At 34.0% G+C, this 24,201-nt stretch overlaps 1 protein-coding gene across 1 annotated transcript in view; it reads left to right on the top strand.

Annotated features, from left to right (window-relative positions):
• The window catches only part of ADSS2 (adenylosuccinate synthase 2), a 56,671-nt gene that overhangs the window by 28,174 nt on the left and 4,296 nt on the right, over positions 1 to 24,201 (top strand). The window contains exons 4-12 of the mRNA XM_001377547.5: positions 1,014 to 1,064; positions 11,071 to 11,137; positions 11,668 to 11,775; positions 12,354 to 12,435; positions 15,014 to 15,140; positions 16,960 to 17,114; positions 17,795 to 17,919; positions 22,103 to 22,200; positions 22,937 to 23,086. Coding sequence (XP_001377584.4) covers positions 1,014 to 1,064; positions 11,071 to 11,137; positions 11,668 to 11,775; positions 12,354 to 12,435; positions 15,014 to 15,140; positions 16,960 to 17,114; positions 17,795 to 17,919; positions 22,103 to 22,200; positions 22,937 to 23,086 — 963 coding nt within the window. The remainder of the gene's footprint in view (positions 1 to 1,013; positions 1,065 to 11,070; positions 11,138 to 11,667; positions 11,776 to 12,353; positions 12,436 to 15,013; positions 15,141 to 16,959; positions 17,115 to 17,794; positions 17,920 to 22,102; positions 22,201 to 22,936; positions 23,087 to 24,201) is intronic.

Raw genomic sequence — 24,201 nt, forward strand, 5'->3', positions numbered from 1 at the left:
CGTCAGCTCTGTCAGGCCTTTAAGAAAAGTCCTGACAATAAGGTTATTTCTGAAGGCAAGTCTCAACTAAAGATAGATAATATTTTAGGAAAGGAAACTATGAAAGAATGATCAACAGTAAAAAATTGCATTAAAGTCAAAAGTATGAGAAATGAGAAAAAGATATTGTGAATCATCACATTCTCAGTTAAGACATCATTGATAACTTGAACCAAAACTGTGGAGGGTACTAGCTTGCAGGGAACAAGATGAATAAAGGTAGTAAAACAAGGAAATTGAGTCCTATGGAGGTTTAAATTACTTGTCTTAAGATCAGAGAGGGAGTGATTATTAGAGGCAGGTTTTGACTTCTGATACTTCCACTCCAGAGCCAAGTACTACACACTATACTATGCTGCCTTGTAAATAGAGGGATACTTCCCAACTTCCTCTTATAATTTTATTTGTATTTATTCTCTTGATATTTATTGTATGTTTATAGTTTGTCTTCTCCAATAGCACATACGTTCCTTGAGTATGGTGATTGTTTCAAGGCTCAAGCTATCCCTAATTTCTGGGGAAAGGCTTTTCTGATTCTTCCTTTTTAGGGCCTCTCAGAAATAATAATTTGTGTAAAATTGAATTTTTAACATTTAAAAATCAGCCATTCTTTAGAATGACTCTTTGGGGAAGGAGACATTCCTTAAGACTTATTTTATAATTCAGCTCTACGTTCTGATGTAAGTTGTTGGGGTAGGGATTTGGGGATCCTTCCAGATCTGTGTTTACTTATCTACAAAATAAAACTGGTCTAGATGATGAACATTGATATTTATTACAGTTGCATCATTCCATACTTTGGCTATTTAGGGGGACCTTTTTAAAGGGAAACATTGTTAAAAGCTCAATCTTGGGCTTGATAGGGGAAAAACTATTCATTGTACTTAAAAAAAAATACAGTTCAAGAATTATTGTAAAACACATGTTTAATTGGAGCCTGATTTTTTTCCTCCCCACCTTTTTCTTGTCTCTAGGCCTCGAAGGCTGGGAAAAAAGGCTTATAATTTCTGACAGAGCTCATATTGGTAAGAGAAACATTATTATATTTAATTTTGTTAATGTTACCTAATAAGAAATTCATCTCTTAAAAGCATTTAGTGATAAATTATTTTTTTTTATGACTGGAGGCTTAACTTTTTTAACTCTCATACTTTGGGAATATTTAAAATATCTAGCTCTTGATTTTCATTGGAATTAGCTTATAACAGGGGTCCCAAAACTTTTTATACCAGGGGGCCAGTTCACTGTCCCTCAGACTGTTGGAGGGCTGGACTATAAAAAAACTATGAACAAATTTGTATACAACTCTGGGATAGCGGAGGCTGCAGCGCTCGCTATGATGGTCCTGTCACACCTTGCACAGGCCCATCACCGCCACCACTATACCGGGCAGCAGTATGCACAGTGCGGAATCTCTTACCCCAGCTCACCATGTCTTCCATTGTGCAGCCATATAATCCTTTGTTCTGTGCCTCATTCTTGTTCAATTTCTCTCAGAACAAGGAGCCACACAAAGGATTATGTCACCAGAAGCAGTACTGTATGTGAGTGGGGGCTGAATAAATGGCCTCAGTGGGGTGTAGTTTGGGGACCCCCCTGGGTTATAAGAATAACACGGATTATTCAAAGTCCCAATATAAAAACCTCATTAATATGTAATTTGTGATTATTTGATGAAGACTGAAGTTAATTTTAAATATTGTGGAGTATGAGGATTAAGTAGAAGTTCAAAACATTTTAAAATTAATTTGAGAATCCTTTTCAAAACATTTTAGGAGCATTCATTTGCACACAATTTGCTGCTTATCAAAAGGTATTATTTCCCTGATAACACTTGATATATCTCATGTAACTCATATAATATCAGTCATCTGATACCTTTGCTGTACTCCCAAATTGCTATAGTAACTTTGTAAAAGTCACAAAATTGAGTTGATTTCAAACAAATATATGTCACAAAATCTCAGCTGAATTTCTACTCTATTCTTGTCAGCTCCATTTCCCCCACTGTTGCTGTTCTAAACCTTTTCATCTTTCCTTCAAGCCACAGAAATGAGAGTAGGGATTGTTTTTTGCTTTTCATTTTATCCCCAGGGCTTAGCATAGTACTTGGAACATAAGAGGGACTTAATAGTGTTTGTGGTCTTGACTTATTGTCAATTATTTTGCTTTGTTGTTTTCAGAGCAAAGGCTATCAAATGCCTCATCTTTGATTTCTTTCAGAATACTGTATTCCCTTTCCAGAATTATAGGACTAGATGGGAATCAAACTATTTCCAGATACATAAAGTTTTGTAAGATGTTTTAGGCCACCTTCTTTCAGTATCTTGTGTCTGAAAAAAAATTGAGGTGGAATCTCTAAGCTTAGTACGAATTAACTGTGATATGGCAGCCCAAAATGGTATTGAGGTCCTGGGCTATGTTGAATGGCCTAGTTTCTAGGAATAAAGAAGTGATAGTCCTAATATTCTTTCTCATGATCAGACAACTTCTGGACTTTTGTTTTAGGTTCTGGGAGCTACAGTTTAAGGAGAGTATACAGATAAGAGCATCTAGGATGGTGAAAAGTCTTTAGTTCATGTCATATATGAGGATACATTGAAGGAACTGAGGTTCAGGAGAAGTATTTATCTTAGGAAAAAAAGGCTTGTTTGGGGGATACATGTTAGCAGTGTTCAATAATTTGAAAGGCTTTTATGTCAGAAGATGTATATTGGATTGGTTTCATTTTATCACAGAAGGCAAAAGCTAGGACAGTTGAGTATGTAAGTTGCAGAGAGGTGCAAATTTAGGCTTGATGTCAGAAAGTCTTTGCATAAACTGTTAAGAAAGAGGCTGTGTGGAAAGGTAGAAAACTGCTTTTCCTTAATTTTTCAAGCATAGTTGCAAGAATAAATTTGATGACCACTTTGGAGATATGTAAGGATTTGTACTGAGGTTTCTTCCATTTCTAAAATTCTGTGTTTCCACCAGCAATAAAATGCTGAGCTGCAAAGATACAGATTTTTTTCTTTTTATCCCTCTCCCTTAAAACTCTTAATTAGCAGTTGTAATGATGAAATGAGGTAGGGAAAAAGAAATGGAAACAGAAGCAGAAACATCCACATAAAGAAAATACCTGGATGATCCAGAGTGCTGAAATGTTTATGTCTCTCTTGTTACTACTCTGTTTTTTCCCCTTAACTGGTTGCTTTTTGAAAGAGGCCAACTATCCTAATCAGAATTGTTCTTATAACAGAAATTATATAGCAAAAGATAAAGAGATCAAATATAATTCAGTAAAACAGGTACACTTGAGCCTCTTAAATACTTTAAAAAAATGGAAGTGGTTTTCCCATTAACTTTTATTTGAATTGAGGCATCTTAAACAATTTTTACTTAAAGACTTCCATTTTTTGAATTACTTAGGGCACTAGATCTGTAAGACTAAGAGATAAATTTAAATTTAACTTTGCAAAAGTTTTTCTGTTAATATGTGGAAATTTGAATGAATTTTACATTGTTTTTATTTTTTTCTATGATTTTTACATTGTTTTTATTTTTTTCTATTTTACCAATGTTATATTACATACAAAATGGTTTTTTTTTTTAACTTGGTCCTTGAACTTCTAAAATTTTTTTGAATAATTTATTTAATATAATTGCTTTCCTTTACAATCCTGTGTATTTTATTTATGTATCTTAAAACATTCTGAGAATTGCCAAATGAAGTCCATCACACAGAAAGGTTAAGAACTTTTGGTCTAGAGAATATTTTTGTTAATAAATCAGCTATGCAGTGTAAGCAATTGGTTACCATGTAAATTTGGTAAGTTAAATCACCTGGAGTATTTTGTCTCATCTAAGACAGTAAACACCCATTTTTGGGGAGAATTTATTTAAACATGACTGTCTCTAGGATTTGCTTCATAGTAATATCAGTTATCAGTGATAACTTATTAACTTTATATTCTAAAGAGCTCAAAGTATTTACTGTTTAACTCCTTTGGCTAAACTGGAGTTTAGGAATTTAAAACTATAGGTAAAATGTTTTATTGTTAGTAAACTAGATTACATAACTAAAAATTATTAAGTAGATGATTTCATTTGCCCTAATAAAGAATCCTGTTATCCCAAATAGTTTTTCCTTCATCTTAGCAATGTAATTTAGGGATAATTTGACCTTTTGTTTTCACTGGTTTAGGAAACTTAGTTGAGGAACTCCTCCTGCCAGGGCATGTTAGTGCCTTCTCAATTTATATTGTTTTAGTATTTCCTGATTAGAGTCTATTAATCTGAAGTAAATTTTTATTATTGGCTAATTTCCAGTTAGAAACTATATCTTTTGTATTTCCTTTACCTTTATAAACTTCGAGTAACTGTTGTAGTGCTGCTTACACACTGAGTGACTTGCTGATAAATATTTAATTCATACATACGCATTTGTTAATATCTTATTTCTTAGGACCACTGTTCTTTGGTAATAGGTTATGATGGACAAATATTTCTTTTGAGAAATGGTCTAAGTCAATTTTATTTGTTTTTTCCACTACTTATTTGGTCTTTCCAATACTTTCCACTTTTGTTCTGGGGTTACTTAGTTTATAATTTAAAAACCACCCTTGAAATGAAAAGCTTTGGCTGTATTATGAACTAGATAAGACAAATGTTAATTTCCACTTTTATTTAGTGTGTGAATACAAATCGCATTTCAAAAGAGTCAAAATCACCAGATGAGTGCAGTATTTAGAAACCTTTTCAGGAGTTTGGGGAATCATACTAATATTTTGGATACTCTTTTATTTTGTGTTTTCTTTGTAAGTAATGTTAATAACTCAAATTTATCCAATTAAAACTTGAAATATTTATATTACCTCACTTCTGCATTACTCTGAGAAACAAGACAGTATCGCTCTGCATGTTGTCTTATAAATCCAGTTAGTGTAGTATGTATTCTTATCCCTAGTAAAATTCTAGAGACCTTTTAAAAAATGGTTAAATATTAGCTGAATAAATGATTTAAATGAATCCTTATAGAAAGTTTGAGGACAGTTGACAAATACAGTTCTTGAGGTTTTCTGCAAAATTGTTGGGAACCTGAGTTTGAGACCTTTAAAAATATTAAGAGAACAAAGAAATACTTGTTAACTAGATACTAAAAGCACCCTTAATAGGAAAAGGGAAATTGAAGGGGATAACTTATTTGTTTTGGTGTCCTCTTATGGAGTCGGTCATATAGTAGGAGGAATACAGGTTTTGGAGTTAGAATATTTGAGTTCATATTTTGACTCTGCTGTGTAATTGTTCTGGGACTTGGGCAGATTACCAGTTCTGGTTCAGTTTTCTGGCTTGTAAAATATGGGTAATACTTGTACTATGTACTTCACAGGGATGTATGAAGATCAAATAAAGCAATAAACCTTAGAGCTATATAAACATAAGCAGTCTTCTTATTTTGCAGAAGTTTGATTAATCAGAAGCCCACAAATCTTTGAAAAGTATGCATAATAAAAGACTTTTTGAATATATTTGGAGAGATTTGGATATTTTAGGTTGAAAATTGTTTTGTCCATACTTTAAAAGCATTATGTTTCAGTAACTATTACAATTTGGTTGCTTACTAAATTAATCGGTTTCATTACTGACACTTAATTTTTAGGCAGAGAGAGGTTGTTTACTGTGAATTATGATAAGATTTAGAGCAAGATGCTCTACTTCTTGGCCTTGTTTTCTAATATTTTAGTGCTAAACTTGTATCTATTTGAGTTTTTAAAATCTAATCTTTTTTGAAAAGTATTTTTGTGAGTATTTTTGGTAGATTAAATGTGTCCAAATTTGAACTTCTAGATCAGCTTTTCTTGAAAAGTCTAGAATTTTCGCCATCATATCTGTATCAGACTATGTGTAGAATTTATAGATCAAGAAAAATCTGTAAAGTTTAGTGTAGAATGTTATCTCCCATTTAAAAAAAGAAAGCAAACCCAAGGCCATCTTTTATAGCTATCATAATTTTCACATATAAATCTTTATTCACAGGAATGATTGTGGTTCCCAAGCCAGAAGAGACCATACCAGTAACAACTGTCTTAATTTGTTTTGTAAAAATCCCAACTATTCTGTATGTGACTTATTTATTAATAGAAACAGTCAGTGATCCATCCAGATAATTTAGGCATCATGAGAACAAAAAACTTTGTTAAAAGTTTCTAATGGTTGAGTGAACCTAAAGAGTTCTTTGGAATAAGAGGTGATGACCTGAAGAATGGGAAGACATAGACAGTTAACAATAATAGAAAGAGGCAAATCTTGCTTTTTTTCTTCTGCTACTTTTCCCCCCTAGACATACAGCTTAGCAGCTTCTTAAACCCAGATGGATGGAACACAAAATAGCAGTAGTTGTAGTCTTTCGCATCAGCCCCTTACCTTTCTTTCTTCTAGGTGATCAAATTCCTTGGCAATAAGCATTGGTTACTGGGGAAGCAAAGTGTGCTATTGTACTGGTATGGTGACACCAGGTGCATGTGAAAGCCTTTTTCAGTACTTCTTAAATTTGTGGTGATTGGTCAGAAAGCCACAGTATATCTAACTTTCTTCAGGACCAGGTTCCTATCCTAGGAAATGTTTTATTTTTATGATTATATTTCAATAGAATTGGTCGTCTTTGTAATTTTTTGTACTTTATAACATTCTAAGAAGGATTCCATAGTTTTCACCAGACTGCCAGTGTTCTATGACACAAAAGTTGAGTACCCTGGCTCCAGAGTTATGGTAGTACAGCCACCTGAATTCTATCTAAGACTTGATTAACAGTCATTCTGAATCCTGCAGGTAAAGGACTACTTTTTATCTTCATGCTCTCATTTTGTTCTTTTACTGTTTCTTTTTTCTCATTTACCCTCACTTTTGAGGGACTAGGGTAGATAAAGAATATTTTTCAGCATTGTTGAAGTCTGTTAATTTTGGATTGTATGATCCAATCAATGGATTAATTCTGATTACATTGCTTTGCTATTGTGTGACATTTAAAAAAATAAAATTTTTTTTGCTATTATAAGTGTCTGTTTTTCTTTTGTTGTCTTAAGTTTCTTATGATCGGAGAAGGAGCGAGCTAACAACAAGCTTTAATTATTTAAGTATTTTAGTGGAAAAACAGGTACACTAATTGCCTAGATAAAATTGGCCATCACCCTGCCAGAAGGGATCCCTCCCATCCCCCGCACCCCCCCCCTCCCCAGGCCTCCTAACCTTTTACCATTGGTGCAAATAGAATAATGATTTTTCACAAGCTTTCATTTTGGCATGGAGTCATATCCTTGTTATTACTTTCTATTTCTAAAGGAATTTGAAATAATTTGAGGGAACCATATTAACCATAAAGATTTTTAGGATCTAATTGATATAAATTTTTATAACAAAAAATTATATTCCAAAAGAGATTTTAGCTAAACCTTGGACTTGAGAGGAACTTGAATCTTAATAGAATTTATTTGAACTTCAACTCAATAAAGAATGCCTTCTAAAGCATTGCTCAGAAATACTAATCTTGCCTCTCTTTGAATACCTTCATTGACAAGAAACTCACTACTTTGGAAAATAATGAAAAGGTTATATTTCTTTAGTACCTTGAATGAAGTATACATTTTCCTTGTTATCCTAGAGAAATATTATTATTCTTATTTTATAAATAAGGAAGCTAAGAAGTTGCTTTTTCCCCGAGGGTCTCTCAGCTGTTAAGTGTCAATCAAAGCAGTAACTGAGACTATGCTTTTCCTCTTCCTAGAGCAATTAGAATTCTTTCTATTTAGTCAAATTGTCTCATTTGTACCCTTGACTAGATATTATTAGAAAGCCCTTCCATCTGTTGGCCATAGTTCTGCCCAGAATGGTGCCATCATCTTTCCCAAGAGAACCTTCAAAGAATTTGGAGACAGGAGTTGTGATTGGTTGGTTAGTGGGGTGTGGGGTGGAGCAGGGCAGTGGAGACTAGACACCATCATTTAGTAGAAAAGATGATTTGGAGAAGCCAAGAAGCCATTCAGACTCCAACCATACCAGAATAAGAATCTCTTTTACATTATACCCAACAAGTTGCAAAAGCTCAAAGGGATTCCTCCTCATACTTAGATGAGGAGGAATCCATTTCCTTTTAAAGCAGCTCATTGTATTTTTTAGATAGCTTTAATAATTGTTTTTTTTTTCTTTTGCTAAATTCGAAATGTTCTTTACAGATTCTATGGCAACTAGAATGGACAGAAGACATTACTCTAGACATGATCTGACTAGAGTGGAGTCTGTCCTGCAAGGACCACTCCAGTTCTAGTCCTGGACACTATTCATTTCAATGCAACCTAAACTTCTCTGAGTTTTCTTGATTTTCGTACTGCTTTGTTGACCCATTTGATTTTTAGTCTAGTTAGTTATACACGTTTTTTTTTCATCTTGGCACTTAATTGAGTTTATGCCTTTATCTTTATCTTCATCTTATTTCTATTAGCCCCATTGTTTAGCCTGTCTAGCCTTAAATCTTTTTGAATTCTGATCCATACATATTCAGTATGTTAGCTATACCTCCTGGCTTTGTGACATTTGCAAAGCTGATAAGTGTTTCTTTGTGACATTGATAAAAATATTAAAAATCATAGATCAAACATAACTCCATGAGGGTCTCCTTTAGAGACCTTTCAAAGTGATTTCAAGCAACTGACTTTTGATTAAGTACTTATTGTGATCTAGTAACTGCCCTAAGTGCTGGAGATACAAAGAAAGAAAACCAGATTCTGCCTTCAAGGGGCTTACATTCTAATGGGGGAAATAACATGTAAATTAGTAAAACAAACAAACCTCAACAAAACCAGCTACTTTGGGTAGACAGAAAGTAGCCTTAGAGTTAAGGCTTTTAGAGCTGAGGGGGAGGAGAATGAACTAAGTAAGGCTTTCTAAAGAAGATGGCATGTCAGTTTAATTGAGAAGGAGGTTAAAGTATTCTAAGAGGTAGGGCTGAGAAAGGAAGATAGATGTTACACATGTGGTACACTCAAAGAGTTGGGGAAAGAAGATGGAGTGTTCTTTTGGGGTCTTTGAATCGTTAGCAACTATATTTTGGGTCTTCCTTCAGCCAGCTGCAAGTTATCAAATTATATTTTCTTGCTTACAACTCTGCATCTTTTCCACAAGATTAGTCTCAACAATTTTTTTAAATCAAATTCTTTGCTGAAATCTAAAATTATGGCTATAGCTCCTGATCTGCCTGTCTACCAACTTTGAGGTTAATGCTCTTTATGAAGCCTCTTTGTGATCTCTAGTTAAACTTTTCTATGTAGAAATTCATTTAACTATAGGAGAAGGGAGCATGCATTTATGAGATACCTACTATTTACCAGGCATTATGTTTACAAATATTATTTCATTTGATTTATCCCCTTAATGATAGAATTTTACCAGCAGTTGATATCTGATGCACTGGCCTGTGGTTTGCAAGTTCTATTCTTTTGCCCTTTCAAAACAAAACAAAACAAAAAACTTCAGGCAAAAATGTCAGCATTAAACTCACCTCTGCAACTTACTAGTTCTAGGTCACCTTGGGGAAAGTCACTTCCTCTCTCTATACACACAAGGTGTTAGATTAGATTGTCTTGGGTTTCTTAGCTTTGAATACCATATTTTCTTGCCTTAACCCAAATTTTCTCTAAACATCATCTCCAGTTATTTCTCAGATGTCAGGGTTTCCAGAGTTTTGCTTGTCCTCCTTTAGACACCATTTTGTCAGTGTGGTACCCAGAACTGAATCATCAGTACATAGAATACAGTAGGATTATAAACTTTTTTGTTCTGATCACTTTAATAGTAAAAGTAATAGATCATTAGCTAAAACCTGTAAGTATTTTTCTCTACAACTATTAAGCCATATTTTCAAGCATCATATATACTTTTGTAGTTGATTTTTTTAAACTTCTGGCATTTATATTCTTGTTCTTCACTTTGCTTGCTTTGCCCTCTTTCCAACTTGCAATGATGTTTTTTAACCTCAATTTTGTGTTTTAGTTTTAGGTCTCCCAACATTTTTAACTGCAGATTTAATAAATATAGTTTTCATTTCAGGTTGTTGATAAAAGTTGAACGGGATAGATTCAGATGTCATCCCACTATAGATTTCTTTACACATTGGCATTGCTTTATTAATCATGATTATCCAACCAGCTAAGAATCTTCTAACTAGTCATATTTAATCTACATATCTCCAATTTCCCCCTATAAATATAGTACAAGAGACTTTGTAAAATATTTTGCTAAGATTCAAACATAGTGCTGAAGGTCACTGAGGATGTTAATAATAGAACTGAGTCTAGAAGCAGAGCCCTGACTAATGTTAGTTAAATAACCCAAACCTTACAACTGCATCCTGCTAAGGCTATTTCTACTTTTAATATATTAATTGCAGATTAAGGAATTTTTTTTACTATGACATTAGCAATTTAAATAGTTACTCATTAAATTAGTTCTACCATGTATGTATTCCCTGATCTTGAACAATTTGGGGGGGGTACATATAGAAACAAGTTATTTTGTTCATTTGTGCATATGTCCTCTGCCCCAGGTTCTCCTAGACTATAGTGACTGGTCTTATTTGAGGAAAAAAGTTTTGAAGGGGCTATCCAGATACTACTTTTTATAATATACAAGAGTATACCCCTCAGATAGTTTTGGAGATGGGAGGAAATTCATTGGCCTGCCATAGAGTCTAAAAATTGTGGTTAAAGACTGTGAGATGACCTAGGTTGTCTCTTATGGTTGTAGAGACTACCCAAAGTTCAAGAACTGTGGAAGAATTTATGTGTTTGTGTCTGTATACACATGCCATGTAGAAGCCTAATTTATTTGAGAAACATCTGAACACATAAAGAGTTTAAAATAGAAAGATGGCTCCTGTATAACAAACTGGGCTTTTATAGATCACCGAAGATGGCTATCTTGTTTTTGATTATTCTAACAGGTCCTTGTATATGATTAACCAGTAGCTTGATTTCATCAATAGTTGTGGTTTTCTTTTCCTAGTATTTGACTTCCATCAAGCAGCAGATGGCATTCAGGAACAACAGAGGCAGGAGCAAGCTGGAAAGAAGTAGGTCCTGTTTTATTAAAAATATGATTATGTGGTTCAAGCATGTCTGTGTATGCTATTTTGTAATGGCAAGAGAGCTGGATTCAGTTAGGAAGATCCAAGTTCAAGTTGTGTCTCTGACACATATCGACTGTGACCCTAGCCAAGTTTCCAGTCTACATTAATAGAAGTTTTCTCCTTCAGTTGTTCTGTCCATCATTGAAATCAGAGGTTCATTCTGTGTTCTTGTCTATGTTTTTACACACACACACACACACACACACACACACACACACACACACACACACACACACACGCACGCAGTCTGATACCATATACTTCATATATTTGGTGGACCAAACTTTCATGGAAAGGAATACTGGATAATTTTATTTAGTGCTTCAATTAAACAATATCAATAGATTTATTATCAAGATAAAAAATAACTTCTTTGTGCTGACATGATCATAAGAATTAAGGGAATAACTATGTTTTTTATTCTATAAGTTTCAAGGAAAGTTGGATTTAAAAGTTTCTTATTTCTTTTTAAGTTTGGGCACCACAAAAAAGGGTATTGGCCCAGTTTATTCCTCCAAAGCTTCTCGAAGTGGACTCAGGATGTGTGATCTTGTTTCGGACTTTGAAGGCTTCTCTGAGAGGTAACTCACATTTTATTTAAATTAAAAAAAAAAAAGATGAGTTTCAGAAATCTGTGGGGGAGAAGAGTAGCAGGCTACTGGTATTAGGAATAGTGTTCTAATTAAATATATTAATGGGTTATCATGATAGTCTAACCCTAAATTTTAAATTGATTTAATAATGTGTTGAGGCAGCAATGTATAAGTAAACAGAGGACTAGCCTTACTAGTCAGGAAGACCTGAATTCAGATCCTGCTTCTGATACACACAAGGTGACTGAGGGAAAGTTTCTTAACACCTCAGTTCCTCTGGCAACTTTCCAAGGCTCTTGGTTAAAGGATAGTTGCCAATCTGCTTTGGTTGAGGAGTTTCCTTCCTGGGAATTCTCAATACCAATTAACTCAAAGATCTCATGTTCTGCACTCCTCCTACCCCCAAACCCCCTTCCCCAAAGTGTTAACCAATCTTTTGTTTCTCTTCCCCCATCCCTAATTCATGATTGCTTGAGTATGTACACTCAATTTATACTGTCAAGTATTTGTGGAGATTTAAAAATCAAATGACATGCAACTATAATCAAAATGTATTTGTTTTACAGGTTCAAAGTTTTAGCTAATCAATATAAATCTATATATCCCACTTTGGAAATTGATATTGAAGGCGAATTACAAAAACTCAAGGTAAAGCTTTGTGACAGTTTTGACAATTTTTCCATGTATATTTATCTTCAGGTCAAGGCTTTTAGATTTTGTTATTTTTCCATTATAAAGTATCCATATTTTAAGAAGTGTACATTTTACTTAAAATTTTTTTGTGCGTATATTTACTAACAACAAATTTCCCAAAGTTACTTGGGTGCTTAAGTTTTAAGAGTTAATCCACAATGGATGTAAGAGTAATTAATAATCATTCTTTTATCAGTTTTTAAGGTAACTAGATTTTGTTCTTTAAGGAGAAACCTATAGAATTCTTAACTGCTTTTTGGGAATAAAAATTTTTCTGTAGGATTTTGGGAATAGTAACGTAAAACAACTTTGTGTCTAAAGGGTTGAATTTTGTTATGCAGTTTGAAAAAAGTATTGTACTTAAGATCAGGATACCCAAGTTCAGTTTTTGGCTCTGCCACTCAGGCAAAATTCTGCAAATTGCTTAACCACTCTGGGCCCCAGTTTTCTTCTCTGCAAAATTAGGGGGTTTGATCAGACTATCTCTTGAGGACCTTAGAATAAGTAGGTTGGCATAACTTATCATTTTCCATTGAGCATTTATATAAAGAAAGGGGGAAAACACTTTTTGTAACCATGCTCAGGAATCATGTCTAGAAAATAAAAATGTAGATGAATTTTTTTCTTGCTTTGTCTAAAAAGTATTAAAAATAGGGAGACAGAAAATGACCAGTTTTTTGATCAGGACTATCAAGTGCCTATTTGCCCAACCTGATTGACATTTTGTGGAGAATAAAAGTGTAGTGGTGGCCCTTTAAAGAACTTTCTTTCCAGTTGGGAAAGACAGCATTCCCATTCAGATGTGTGATAACTAGAAGGTGATGTAGTGTACTTACTATGAACTTAATTCACTTTAACATTGCTGGACACTGACATTACAACATAAATTTTGAGGTTATTCACTTTAACCTCTTTTTGACCTGTTTAGAACATCTTATTTGAAGAATTTCTGGGTAAGGGTAGAGGTAGGTGCAATCCATGATAGAAAAACAAATGAAAGCTAACAATTCTATACCCAGGATTGACTTCCTGACAGTGACAAATGAATCTATTGGAGGAGAGCTGGGAGGGACCTTGTTAAGCCCTTCAATCATGTCTCACTCTTTTGACCTTATTTGGGGTTACTACTGTGGTTTGCTATCCTCTCAGCTCATTTTATGATGAGGAAAATAAGGCAGAGTTAAGTGACTTGCCCAGGGTCACACAGTTAAGTATTTCAACTCAGATCTTCCCAACTCGACCTGATGTTCTATCTTCTGTGCCATCTCTTTCATTAGATGTCCCTAGGAGACATCTTGGAGATCTAGTTTAGACTCCTCATTTTACAGGTGAGCAAACTGAGGCCTCAAAAGGTTAAATACATTGCCAAAGATTTTAAAGGCAATAAGAGGCAGAATGGGAATTTGAATCCTAAGTTCTCTGGCTACAAAATTGACTATTCTTTCCATTGGTCCTATGGCCTAAACAGGTTAAATCAATAAGTAGGCATTTATTTAGAACCTATAGAAGGCCAGACATTCCACTAGGGGTACAGAAACCAAAGTAAAATAGTCGCTTCCTTTTCAAGGGAAACAGTATGTACATATAAAGGAGAGCCTAAAAATAAAAAATCTTTATGTGAAATACAAGATACTGGTAAAGATTTACTAGTGAGGACATCAAGAAGCTTCATGGGAAGGTGATATACTTGAGTCTTCATGGAAACAAAGGACTATTTAGAGGGGCAAGTGGAGTTTGTTCTAGATAAATTAATTCAATTCTAAATAAAGCATGGAGACAGAATAATGTGAGGAATATTTTGGCTGGATTGTAGTGTGTGGAAAAAAGAATAATATATAATAAGCTTAGAAAGGAAGGTTGGAGTGAGGTGATGAAGGACTTTAAATGCTAAACTGAGGAGTTGATGTTAAATGACTGTAAGCTAGCCCAGAATGTTAACAAATTATGGTACAAGTGGCACTTTTCAGGCCCTGCAACCATATCTCTTCACACTGTTCTTTAAAGTTGAATCTCCCCTTTCCTTGCTATCGGTTTCCTTCCTATCTTACAAATCAACTCAGATGACTCACAGACCATTCTAAAGCATCATGAATGAATGCAAAACAAAAACTAAAGGAGATTCATGATTCCATCATTATATATGCTCTTTTCACTGAAGCAAATCAAATCTTCTTTGTTCCTAACAAGTTTCATGAGTTATATTGACCGAAAAAATATATGTCATATCATGGAATTTTGTTATCAGTGAATTTACATATCAAATAAATGGTTTTCAGAAATATTTTTAGTATTTTTCCTATTGAAGGTTTAAGTGGTAATTACTTTTGGTGGCAATATTTACTATAATGTTATTTAATCTTAAAGAATACGCTTAATATTCATCTTGAAGAGATAGGGTAAGGTGATAAAATGAACAAGTGACATTGGTGGGAGACTTAGAGTTGTTGATATATGCAATCATCAAAGTTCATTTGTCTTTCTGTTGCTTATTAAGTTAAAAAAATCTCATCTGAAAAATGATTTCTTTACAAAGGGCTATATGGAAAGGATTAAACCAATGGTGAGAGATGGTGTTTATTTTCTCTATGAGGCTCTCCATGGCCCTCCAAAGAAAATTTTGGTAGAAGGTGCTAATGCAGCCCTGCTTGACATTGATTTTGGTAAGTGTTTCCATTTATTGAAAACTTAATAAAGCCATAAAATGCTTTTGTACTTTTTAATTACACACTGGCATTGTGATGGTTCAAAAAATGACTTCTAGGTAAATATACTCACATAAATCATAAAAGTTATCTTTTGCTAAAGTCAGTGTCTGTTTTATTTGAGTAGTATTTAATTGGTTTAGATTTAAAATTTTTTTTATATTCAGAAGTTTTGATTACGATGTGGCTCAGGGTATTTTTTTTGTTTATTTTATGTTTTTTCACATTACTCTGGGTTGTAATTCTAAAAGTTATTACTACTTTTGCTCCCCTAAAAAACCCAGATGAACGATATAAAAATTTTAGCCCATCAAAATGAAAACAATTTTGTAAGTAGTTGTTGCAATTTACTTATTATTACTTCTTGTTCATTTTGTTTATTTCTTAGTCAAAATGACAGAATGCTTTGCAAGTTTGAGAGTAGGAGGGAGTGAGAGCTAAAATAAACCCTTATTCTTTCAGAGGTATAACCCCACGTTGTATATACAGAATATATTGATAGGGAAGAGAAAATAATGTAATCAAAAGAACTTTAGATTTAATGTTCTACTAGTCACTACTTTTGTGACTTGAAAAATCAGTTTTCCAAGTTTAATTTCTTTATATGTAAAATGAAGATATTATACTAGATAAACTTTGACCTCCCTTTTAGCTCTAAATCCTATTTTAAGCCAGTAATTTCACATATAAAGTAAATCAAAGTTTTATCTAATTAAATTGAAATAATGGAATGACATTACTTTGTAAATTGTAAACTATATGCTAGCTCAAAAGAAGAGATAAGAGAAGACATTATTACCCCCACCTTTGTAGAGGTGGGAAGTCCAAATTGTTGTTTGTTTTATTTTAGCATCCTTTGGGCTCAAAATTAACAGCTGATCTTCCAGTGAAGTCTGGGGATACTTTCTGGAATACAAAAACATGCTTTGATGGCTCCATGGGAACTGCTACAAAAGTTTAATTACTTTCTGACAATAAGGGAATGTTCTGGGCCTGTCTTGACTCAGGCCAGTCTCCTGATAGTTTAGGTTTTGTATTAGAACAAAAAGAGACATTCAGCAGTTAAAATGAAATTTATTTAGCCATAGCCAGTGAGCATATTCAACAAAGATGGGCATTGAGGGCACTTGGAATTGATTCAGCTGAGCAAGGAAACTCCTTTGCCTGAGTTCCCTATATTGATCCCCAGCCACATATGTTTGTCCTTGGAGTTTCTTCTGGATACTTTTTACTTAGTCCACCAGGAAATGATTAATAGTCCTTTTAGCCAACCAAGATCCTAGGATAGTCTCAGTTAGCTTAAATGGGAGTTGAGAGGGCAAGACTGATTAGGGTATTGCCCTTATGCTTCTTTTTCCCCACAACCATCATCCTGTCAAGAATGGCGTGGTAGCTAGGAATAAAAAGTGAGACTTCAAGAAGTTATCACTGATACATTTAAGCCTTCTAATTAATAAAGTATACTCAGATTCTGAATCTCATTAGCAGTTTTGTTTTAAAGTATTCAGTTTCTTTTCTTTAGGCCAATGTGCTAAGAGGTTTGTTATTCTTTTTTATATATAAAGAATTAACTTCTTCAGGTCAGCTCAATTTTTAATTTGCTAGATCAAAAATTGTAGTTTGTTACTCTGTATGGATTTTAGGTTAAAAAAAATCCAACTTAATAAATTTGTGTCCTTTTCCAGTTTTGTTGCTGAGAGATTGCAGAAATAATAGGACTCATTGAAATTAAATCAGTACAAAAGTGTGACATTTTCTGTTTTTTTTTCTCTTTAAGGGACTTACCCTTTTGTGACTTCTTCAAATTGTACTGTCGGGGGTGTTTGCACAGGTTTGGGCATGCCTCCTCAGAATGTAGGTGAGGTATATGGAGTTGTAAAAGCATATACAACTAGAGTTGGAATTGGAGCTTTTCCAACAGAACAGAACAATGTAAGCTGATTTCTCAGTAAATCTTGTTCACTATAGTGGAAAAATAACGAAATATATATGTTACTATTTTTTCTTGTGGGTTCTCTTTTATTCACTGGTCTTTATTCATTGTGCCATCTTATTTGAAAGGGAGATTGTCCCAGAACAGAATTATTATTATTTAATAATAAATTAGTTAGAAGAATATGAGAAAATAGGAGGCACTACTGTAGATCCCTACAGAAAGGGGGAGGCGCAGGGTATCAATGAAATAAAATTGAATGTAAGTGATGACATATTTTGTTACTTACTGTTCAGCATTAGTTCATTTCTTAAGAAAAACTGATTTCCTGGCTTATCTTGGACTACATTTATGAACTACAATTATGGATCTTCCCAGTAATTTTCTTTGGCTTCCAAAGTTCACTGAACTATAATACTTTCTGTTTTTTTTTTTCTTTAAAATAAGAATATTATAGTAAATCAAAGTTTCTAAATTTATTGATATATTAAGTGTTTTGACAAGTCAATACTAGGCTTCATTTCTGTAGTTGAGCACAATTTTTTATATCATATTAATAAATTGCCTTACCAATCTTCATAGGATTGTTTTGAGGAAAAACACTAAATATAAGCTGTGATTATTCTCTTGATAATGATATTATATTAACATACTATTTAATTTATATTCTGTTACCTAGGAAATTGGAGAATTGTTACAGACCCGAGGTAGAGAGTTTGGTGTGACCACTGGAAGAAAAAGACGGTGTGGGTGGTTGGATCTTGTTTTGCTCAAATATGCTCATATGATTAATGGATTTACTGCGTAAGTAACTTGTTTTATTAGGATATAAATTAAAACTTTACATTGCTTTTTGACAAATGTGACTTTTAAATTGCATGCTGTCTTTTAACGTATTTCAGGCAATGTTACCTGGCACAACTATAGAAGTTAGAAAATGATCCTCTACTTTTTAAAACTTTAGTTTATGATTTTTTTTTCTTCCAATGTTCTTTTCTGGTGAGTTCAGAGTACCTTTTTTCTTTTACCTTTTTAAAAATACTTTTTGTTTTTGTATCATATTTTTCAAATTATTTTTTCCATTATTCTTATTGAGAAAGCCATTCCTTGAAGCAGCATTTAAAAAGAAAGAAAAAAATACAGTTCAGTAAACCAAACACATTGGCCATACTACTGACAGCAAATAATGAAAGTATTTTTCCAATTAAAAATCCATTAAGAGGAAAGGTGAACCAATGCTTGAGTGAAGGAAAATGTTTTAGGGCAGACTTTGGGACAAAATATTTACCAGGTATCACAAGATAATTAGAGTTAGAGGAATCTCAGGGTTCATTGAATCCAGATTGTATTTGAATTAGACTTTCCTCTAAAACAGTTCCAACAAATACTTATATAATACTTTTGCTTAAAATTCTTTAGTAAGAGGGAATCAAATTCTATCTGAGGCAGCCCATTTCACTTTTGGATACCTTTAATTGCCAAAAAACATTTCCTTACCACCATTATTTCTGTATTTCAGGTCCTTAATCTTAGCATTATCCTGAACTCCTCACTGTCCCTCATCCCACATATGCAATCAGTTGCCAAATTTTGCTGTTTGTATCATCTGTAGCACCTATTTTCAACTCACATAATCCCAAAAAGTCACCTCTCCTAGATCTCAGTTATAACTTCATTGGTCTCATCCAGTCTTTTCCCACTCCAGCCTATATTACTGACTACTGCAAAAGTAATATTCTATAATTTTGGCCAACTACTTGGTCAACTCCAGGGGCCTCTTTCTGCCTCCAAGGTAAACTACAAACTGCTCTGTTTAGTTTTTAAAGGTCTTTATGATCTAGGCCCAACCCATCTTTCTGGCCTTGTTGGATAATCTTTCTTTTCTTCTCTTTTCCCCCTTCTTTCCCTTCTGTCCTTACTTCCTTTTTCCTTCATTCTTTCCTTTTTTCCTCTCTCCCTCCCTCCTTTCTTTTTTAAACGGTTACGTTTCCATTTTAAGACAGAAAAGTATGATGTAAGGAAAAAGGGAAAGGAAGGTAACTGGGGATCCCCCCTGCATGGTTGGGAAATTGACCAGGGTTCTTTGTAGGCAGGGTAGGGAGCAGATTAAACCAGGCTAGACTCCAGGGAAAGTTAGGCAGGTTTATTTGGTCTTAGGAAGGGAAAATTTTGGAAAGCCAGGGGGCAACTAGATGGAGATCAAAGTTCTCCACCTAGATTAGAGAGGAAAAAAGGTGCCAAAAACACTTCTCTATTCTTTTATTCTCCCTCTGAAGTCCACTTCAAAATGCACAAGTGACAGATATCAAGGTTAAGTCACTTCCCCAGGTTATACAACTATGTGTCTGAGGCAGATTTGAACTCAGGTCCCAACTCCAGGCCTGGTTTTTTATTCATTGTGCTACAAAACTGCCTCTCTCTTTGCTACTTTCACATCCATTGTTCCTATTTCTGGTCTCTAGAGCCAAGCTGGACAAGTTTTTCATGTAGTGGCTCTTTACATACTTTTGAATAGAGCTATTGTGTTACCCCTAAATCTTTCCTTCTTTGGAGTGTGATCATTCCCAGTTCCTTTAACTAGTCTTTTTATGACCTGACAAGGCCATTACCACCTTGGTTGCCATCCTTTTTGGGCACTTTCCATCAAATAAATCATTGCATGAGAACTCCATCTTGTTCTTTTTACCAGGAAATGGAAAGGTGAAAAAAGGTGTATAGGAAAGAGAATAAGTAGTCAGTAAGAAATGATAGATAAGTCTTCCAATTTAATGAAGTTAGAGAAGAGTGTAAAAGGAAGGGCAAGAAAGAAGATATATAACAAATGGGATCATGTGCTCTGGAACAGTTGTATTCCCTTTTCTGTAGGTGAGTTAAACGATCAGAATGCGCAACCTTTGTTTGGGGAGGTAATCCCAAACCTAGTATTTTAGACACTATCCATGGCTAGGTTTTCAGTTATAGCTTACCAACTAGTCTTTTGTTTTCAGAAGATGTGCATGAGAGTGCATGTCACATCCAATACTTTCTGACTTTGACCAGGAATGTTGTAACTTGCTGAGGAAAAAAGAAAAGATGCCAAGTATATGTATTTGTAGCCACTATAGCTTTGCTAACTATTGCTACTCCTTTTTCCATTGTCACAGAAAACATACATCCCAGCAAGGCTTCCTGAAAATTGTATAGACTGTGGGAGACCTTTTGATAAATCATGGTTTTTGGTTTTAAATTATGATCCATCATTGTTTTCTTTTAAGTATGGCTAAATACAACATCTGTTACTGTTGAAACTCATTGTCCTGTTTGCATCTTATTTGAAATGAAATTTTATAGTTGGAATGCATTCAAAGTTTAGGAGGGGAGGTAGAATAATACTAGTTTCATAGGTATGGCATCTCAGAAATCCGAGTCAATACAATCCCCTGGGTAGAATATTAGACTTGAAGTCAATAGAGCTAGGTTTGAGTCTTGTTTAAAACATGATTCACTGCCTATAGAAAAACAAATTTTAAAAAAAACATTGTAGATGCAACCATTAGTCTCTGTTTAAATATAGAATTTAGTCTTTTAAAATACACACATTTTAAATGATGCTACTAGCACTTCCCTGGTTGTTCATGTCCCTTTCTGAATTTCCTTTTATTCTCTTCTATATGTTTAAAAATAGTTCATTGACACCCTATTTATTTTGGTATCACCATAACTACCTCTTCAGCTCTCCCCTTTAAGATTTCTCCATAATAAACATGACACACTTTTTGGCCATTTTTGAAAATAAATGTCTCATTCTGCCCTTGCATTACCTCTGTCAAGAGGTGGAAAAACGTGGTTCATCAATCAGTTTTAGGGGGTTGGGATGATTTAGTGCATTGATCACAACTTTTTTACTTATACCATGTTGAAGTAAATATGTAAATTATTATGATTCTACTCAATTCAGTCTATAACAGTTCTTACAACTCTTTCCAGATTTCATTAAACCTTTCCTTTATGTTATTTCTTATGGCACAGTAATATTCTGTTATATTTTTAAACCATCAGCTACTCGCCAAATGACAGGCATTCACTGTAATTTTTTTCTACAATTAAAAGTGATGATAGAAATATTTTTGCACATAAAATCTTACTCTCTTTGGTCTCTTTGGGGTGAAATCTTGGTGTTGTTACTATTGGGCCAAAGGGTATACACAGTTTGGTAAATTTGGGGGGATAGTTTCAAATTGCCTTCTGGAATGGTTAGCATTGCTTTCTGTAGCGATAGGGTCAAAGAGTCACATTTTGGGTTATATTTCATATCAAGATGATTGAGTGAGAGAGATGAAGTAATTTAGGTGCCTCTTATAACTCATAAATTGGGGATAGGGGGATAAGTCCAGGGAGGGCAGCTAGGGAGCTCAGCAGATTAAGAGCCAGGCCTAGAGATGGGAGGTCTTAGGTTCAAATGTGGCCTTAGACACTTTCCAGCTGTGTGACCCTGGGCAAGTCACTTAACTCCCACTGCCTAGCCCTTGCCACTCTTCTGCCTTAGAACCAATTGATTCTAAGACAGAAGGTAAGGGTTTAAAAAAAAAGGAAAAAGAAAAAGTCCACATAAGAAAATAAAATTCACCCATACTAGAAAATTGAGCAATAAACAAGTTTCAACATTCTAAGATGTTTTTAAATAGATAAATGATACTTCAAAGAATTTGAGCAGAAACTAACACTGGATCAGAGGATAGGCTTAGTTTAATGGCTTTAGGGGCATGATGTCAGATTGCTTTTTAGAATAGCTAGACCAATTCATGTTTCAACAAACAGTGCATTAATTGGTATGCCTAGATTGTGACAGCTTACCTCATTTTACTATATTGTTTGTAATCTCTGACAGGCCAATGAATGTGAAAATTTAGTTTTGTTTGAGTTTTAACTTTAATGGTTTTGTGAAATTGTGGATTTTCTAGTTTGCTGTTTCATTGTTGATTTCTTTAGCTTTTTCTTATCAAATTAGGTTGGCTCTTACGAAATTGGATATTTTGGACGTGTTTACAGAAATAAAAGTTGGAGTTGCCTACAAGTTAGATGGTGAAATTATACCTCATTTTCCAGGTAATCTTTTGTGTTCTTTGCATACTGATTAATATGAACAATTACTCTCCAAAGAACAGCTTTGCAAGTAGCTATTTCTGGACACTAGATGCCTTTTTAACAAACAGTTCATTTAGGCATGTTATGCTTTGAGGTAGTTCTAGAGGGCTAATTCATCATGTTCCAGGCACACTTTAGGGCTAACTTAGACGCTTAGGAGAATCTCATATCAAATATAACTTATGGAGTGGTCTCAATAAATCTGTCAATATGTGAGAAGAAAATGCTGTTACCAAATTTAGATTAGCAATTACGTTAAATAGTGAAGACATTTTGAAGCTCATTAATTTTGTGGGGTATATAATTACACATTTTGGAATTTAGGTTTTTTTTAGCTACATTAAATAATTTTTTGCTCTGATAATAGATGTGTTAATTTCTTATTAAAAAAAAAATCATGGTTAAAATAATGGGTTGGGGTGGGATAAGGATTATGTTAACCATTTCCAGGCTATATTTTCAGTTTCTTATACAAAGTGGAGGAAGATTAGAGAAACAATTTGGCTAAGCTTTTAGACTGCTTTGGTTCTAAGTGTAGCATTTAGGTTCTTCAAATAAGAGCAAGCAAGCAGATTGTATTCTGTGTGGCTTTGTAATGTTTGTTAAATATTGACAGTGCTGCACTGTATGAATTACAAACTTTATGACAGACTAGCTAATAGATGTGCACTGACAAAATGTATTTTTTTTTTTAAAGCAAACCAGGAAGTCTTAAATAAAGTTGAAGTTCAATATAAAACTCTCCCAGGATGGAACACAGACATATCAAATGCAAGGACATTTAAAGATCTCCCTGTCAATGCACAGAATTATGTTCAGTTCATTCAAGATGAGCTTCAAATTCCAGGTAACTAAAGAAAAAAGTGTATTTCATATATGCATATTTCAATATCTTCAGGAAATGAATTGTTATTCTTCATAAAATACCCCATTTTCTAAAATGCAGAGCATATATATACCTCGCCAAATATGAGGTTAATAAAAAAAAATTAATATTGCAAACAACAGAAGGAACCTAAAACCAGGTCCATGACTGGCTAAGAGAAAGCACATTTTTATAGATTCTTCTGGTTTAAAGCTGTAAAATGTCTTACAGATGATCTAATGAAACCCTTCATTTTACAAATGAATAATGGGGATCAGAGGCTAGGTAAAGGACCTTGCCTGAAGTTTCATGGATCTTAAGTGATAGAATTAGGCTTCTTTTTACTGGGCTTGGGAAGAAACCACAAGGAGGAAAGGAAAAAGGATAATAATTTTGATTTCAGTAAACCTAGCGAAGTCCTGCATGACATTTTTAGTGTATTATTTTATGGTAGTGTTGTGTAGTGGAAAGCAAATGAGCTTTTGAGGATGTGTTCAAATTTTAGCTATGCTATTTGAGTGACCAGAGTTAATGTCTCTATTCCTCAGTTTTCTCATTTGTAAAAGAAAGGGTGTAGAGTTGTTGATTTCTTCAGATCCTTCTGACTTTAAATCTATGATACTGTTCTCCAGTATGTGCTCTGATAGTCCAAGAATTATCACTATTTGGTAATCAAAGAGCCCTTGAAGACACAGATTAAGTACTAATTGTGCTGTGGATAGAAGCCTAGGGTCAGAAAGATCTGAGTTCAAATTTGGATTCAGATACTTACTAGCTCTCTGACCCTAGGCGCACACTTATTTAACCTCTGCCTCAATTTCCTCATCTGTAAAATGGGGATAATAATAGCATCCAACTTCCAGAATTGTGTGAAGATCAAATAAAATAATTATAGTAAGTGCTATATAAGTGTTATTATTATTGCCTCAATTAGGCCTATTATATTCAATAGCTTTATTGTTAACATAGTCAAAGGAAAGCGTGGAAGACAGAAATGCAATTGGAAAGAGCTTTTTTACATTGGAGAAATGGCCTGTCCAAACAAAGCAAGATCCAGTAGAGTTTAGAGATAAATGAAAACAACAAATAAAAGGATG

Source organism: Monodelphis domestica, chromosome 2 (genome assembly GCF_027887165.1).
Source record: "Monodelphis domestica isolate mMonDom1 chromosome 2, mMonDom1.pri, whole genome shotgun sequence".
Classification (NCBI taxonomy): Eukaryota; Metazoa; Chordata; class Mammalia; order Didelphimorphia; family Didelphidae; genus Monodelphis; species Monodelphis domestica.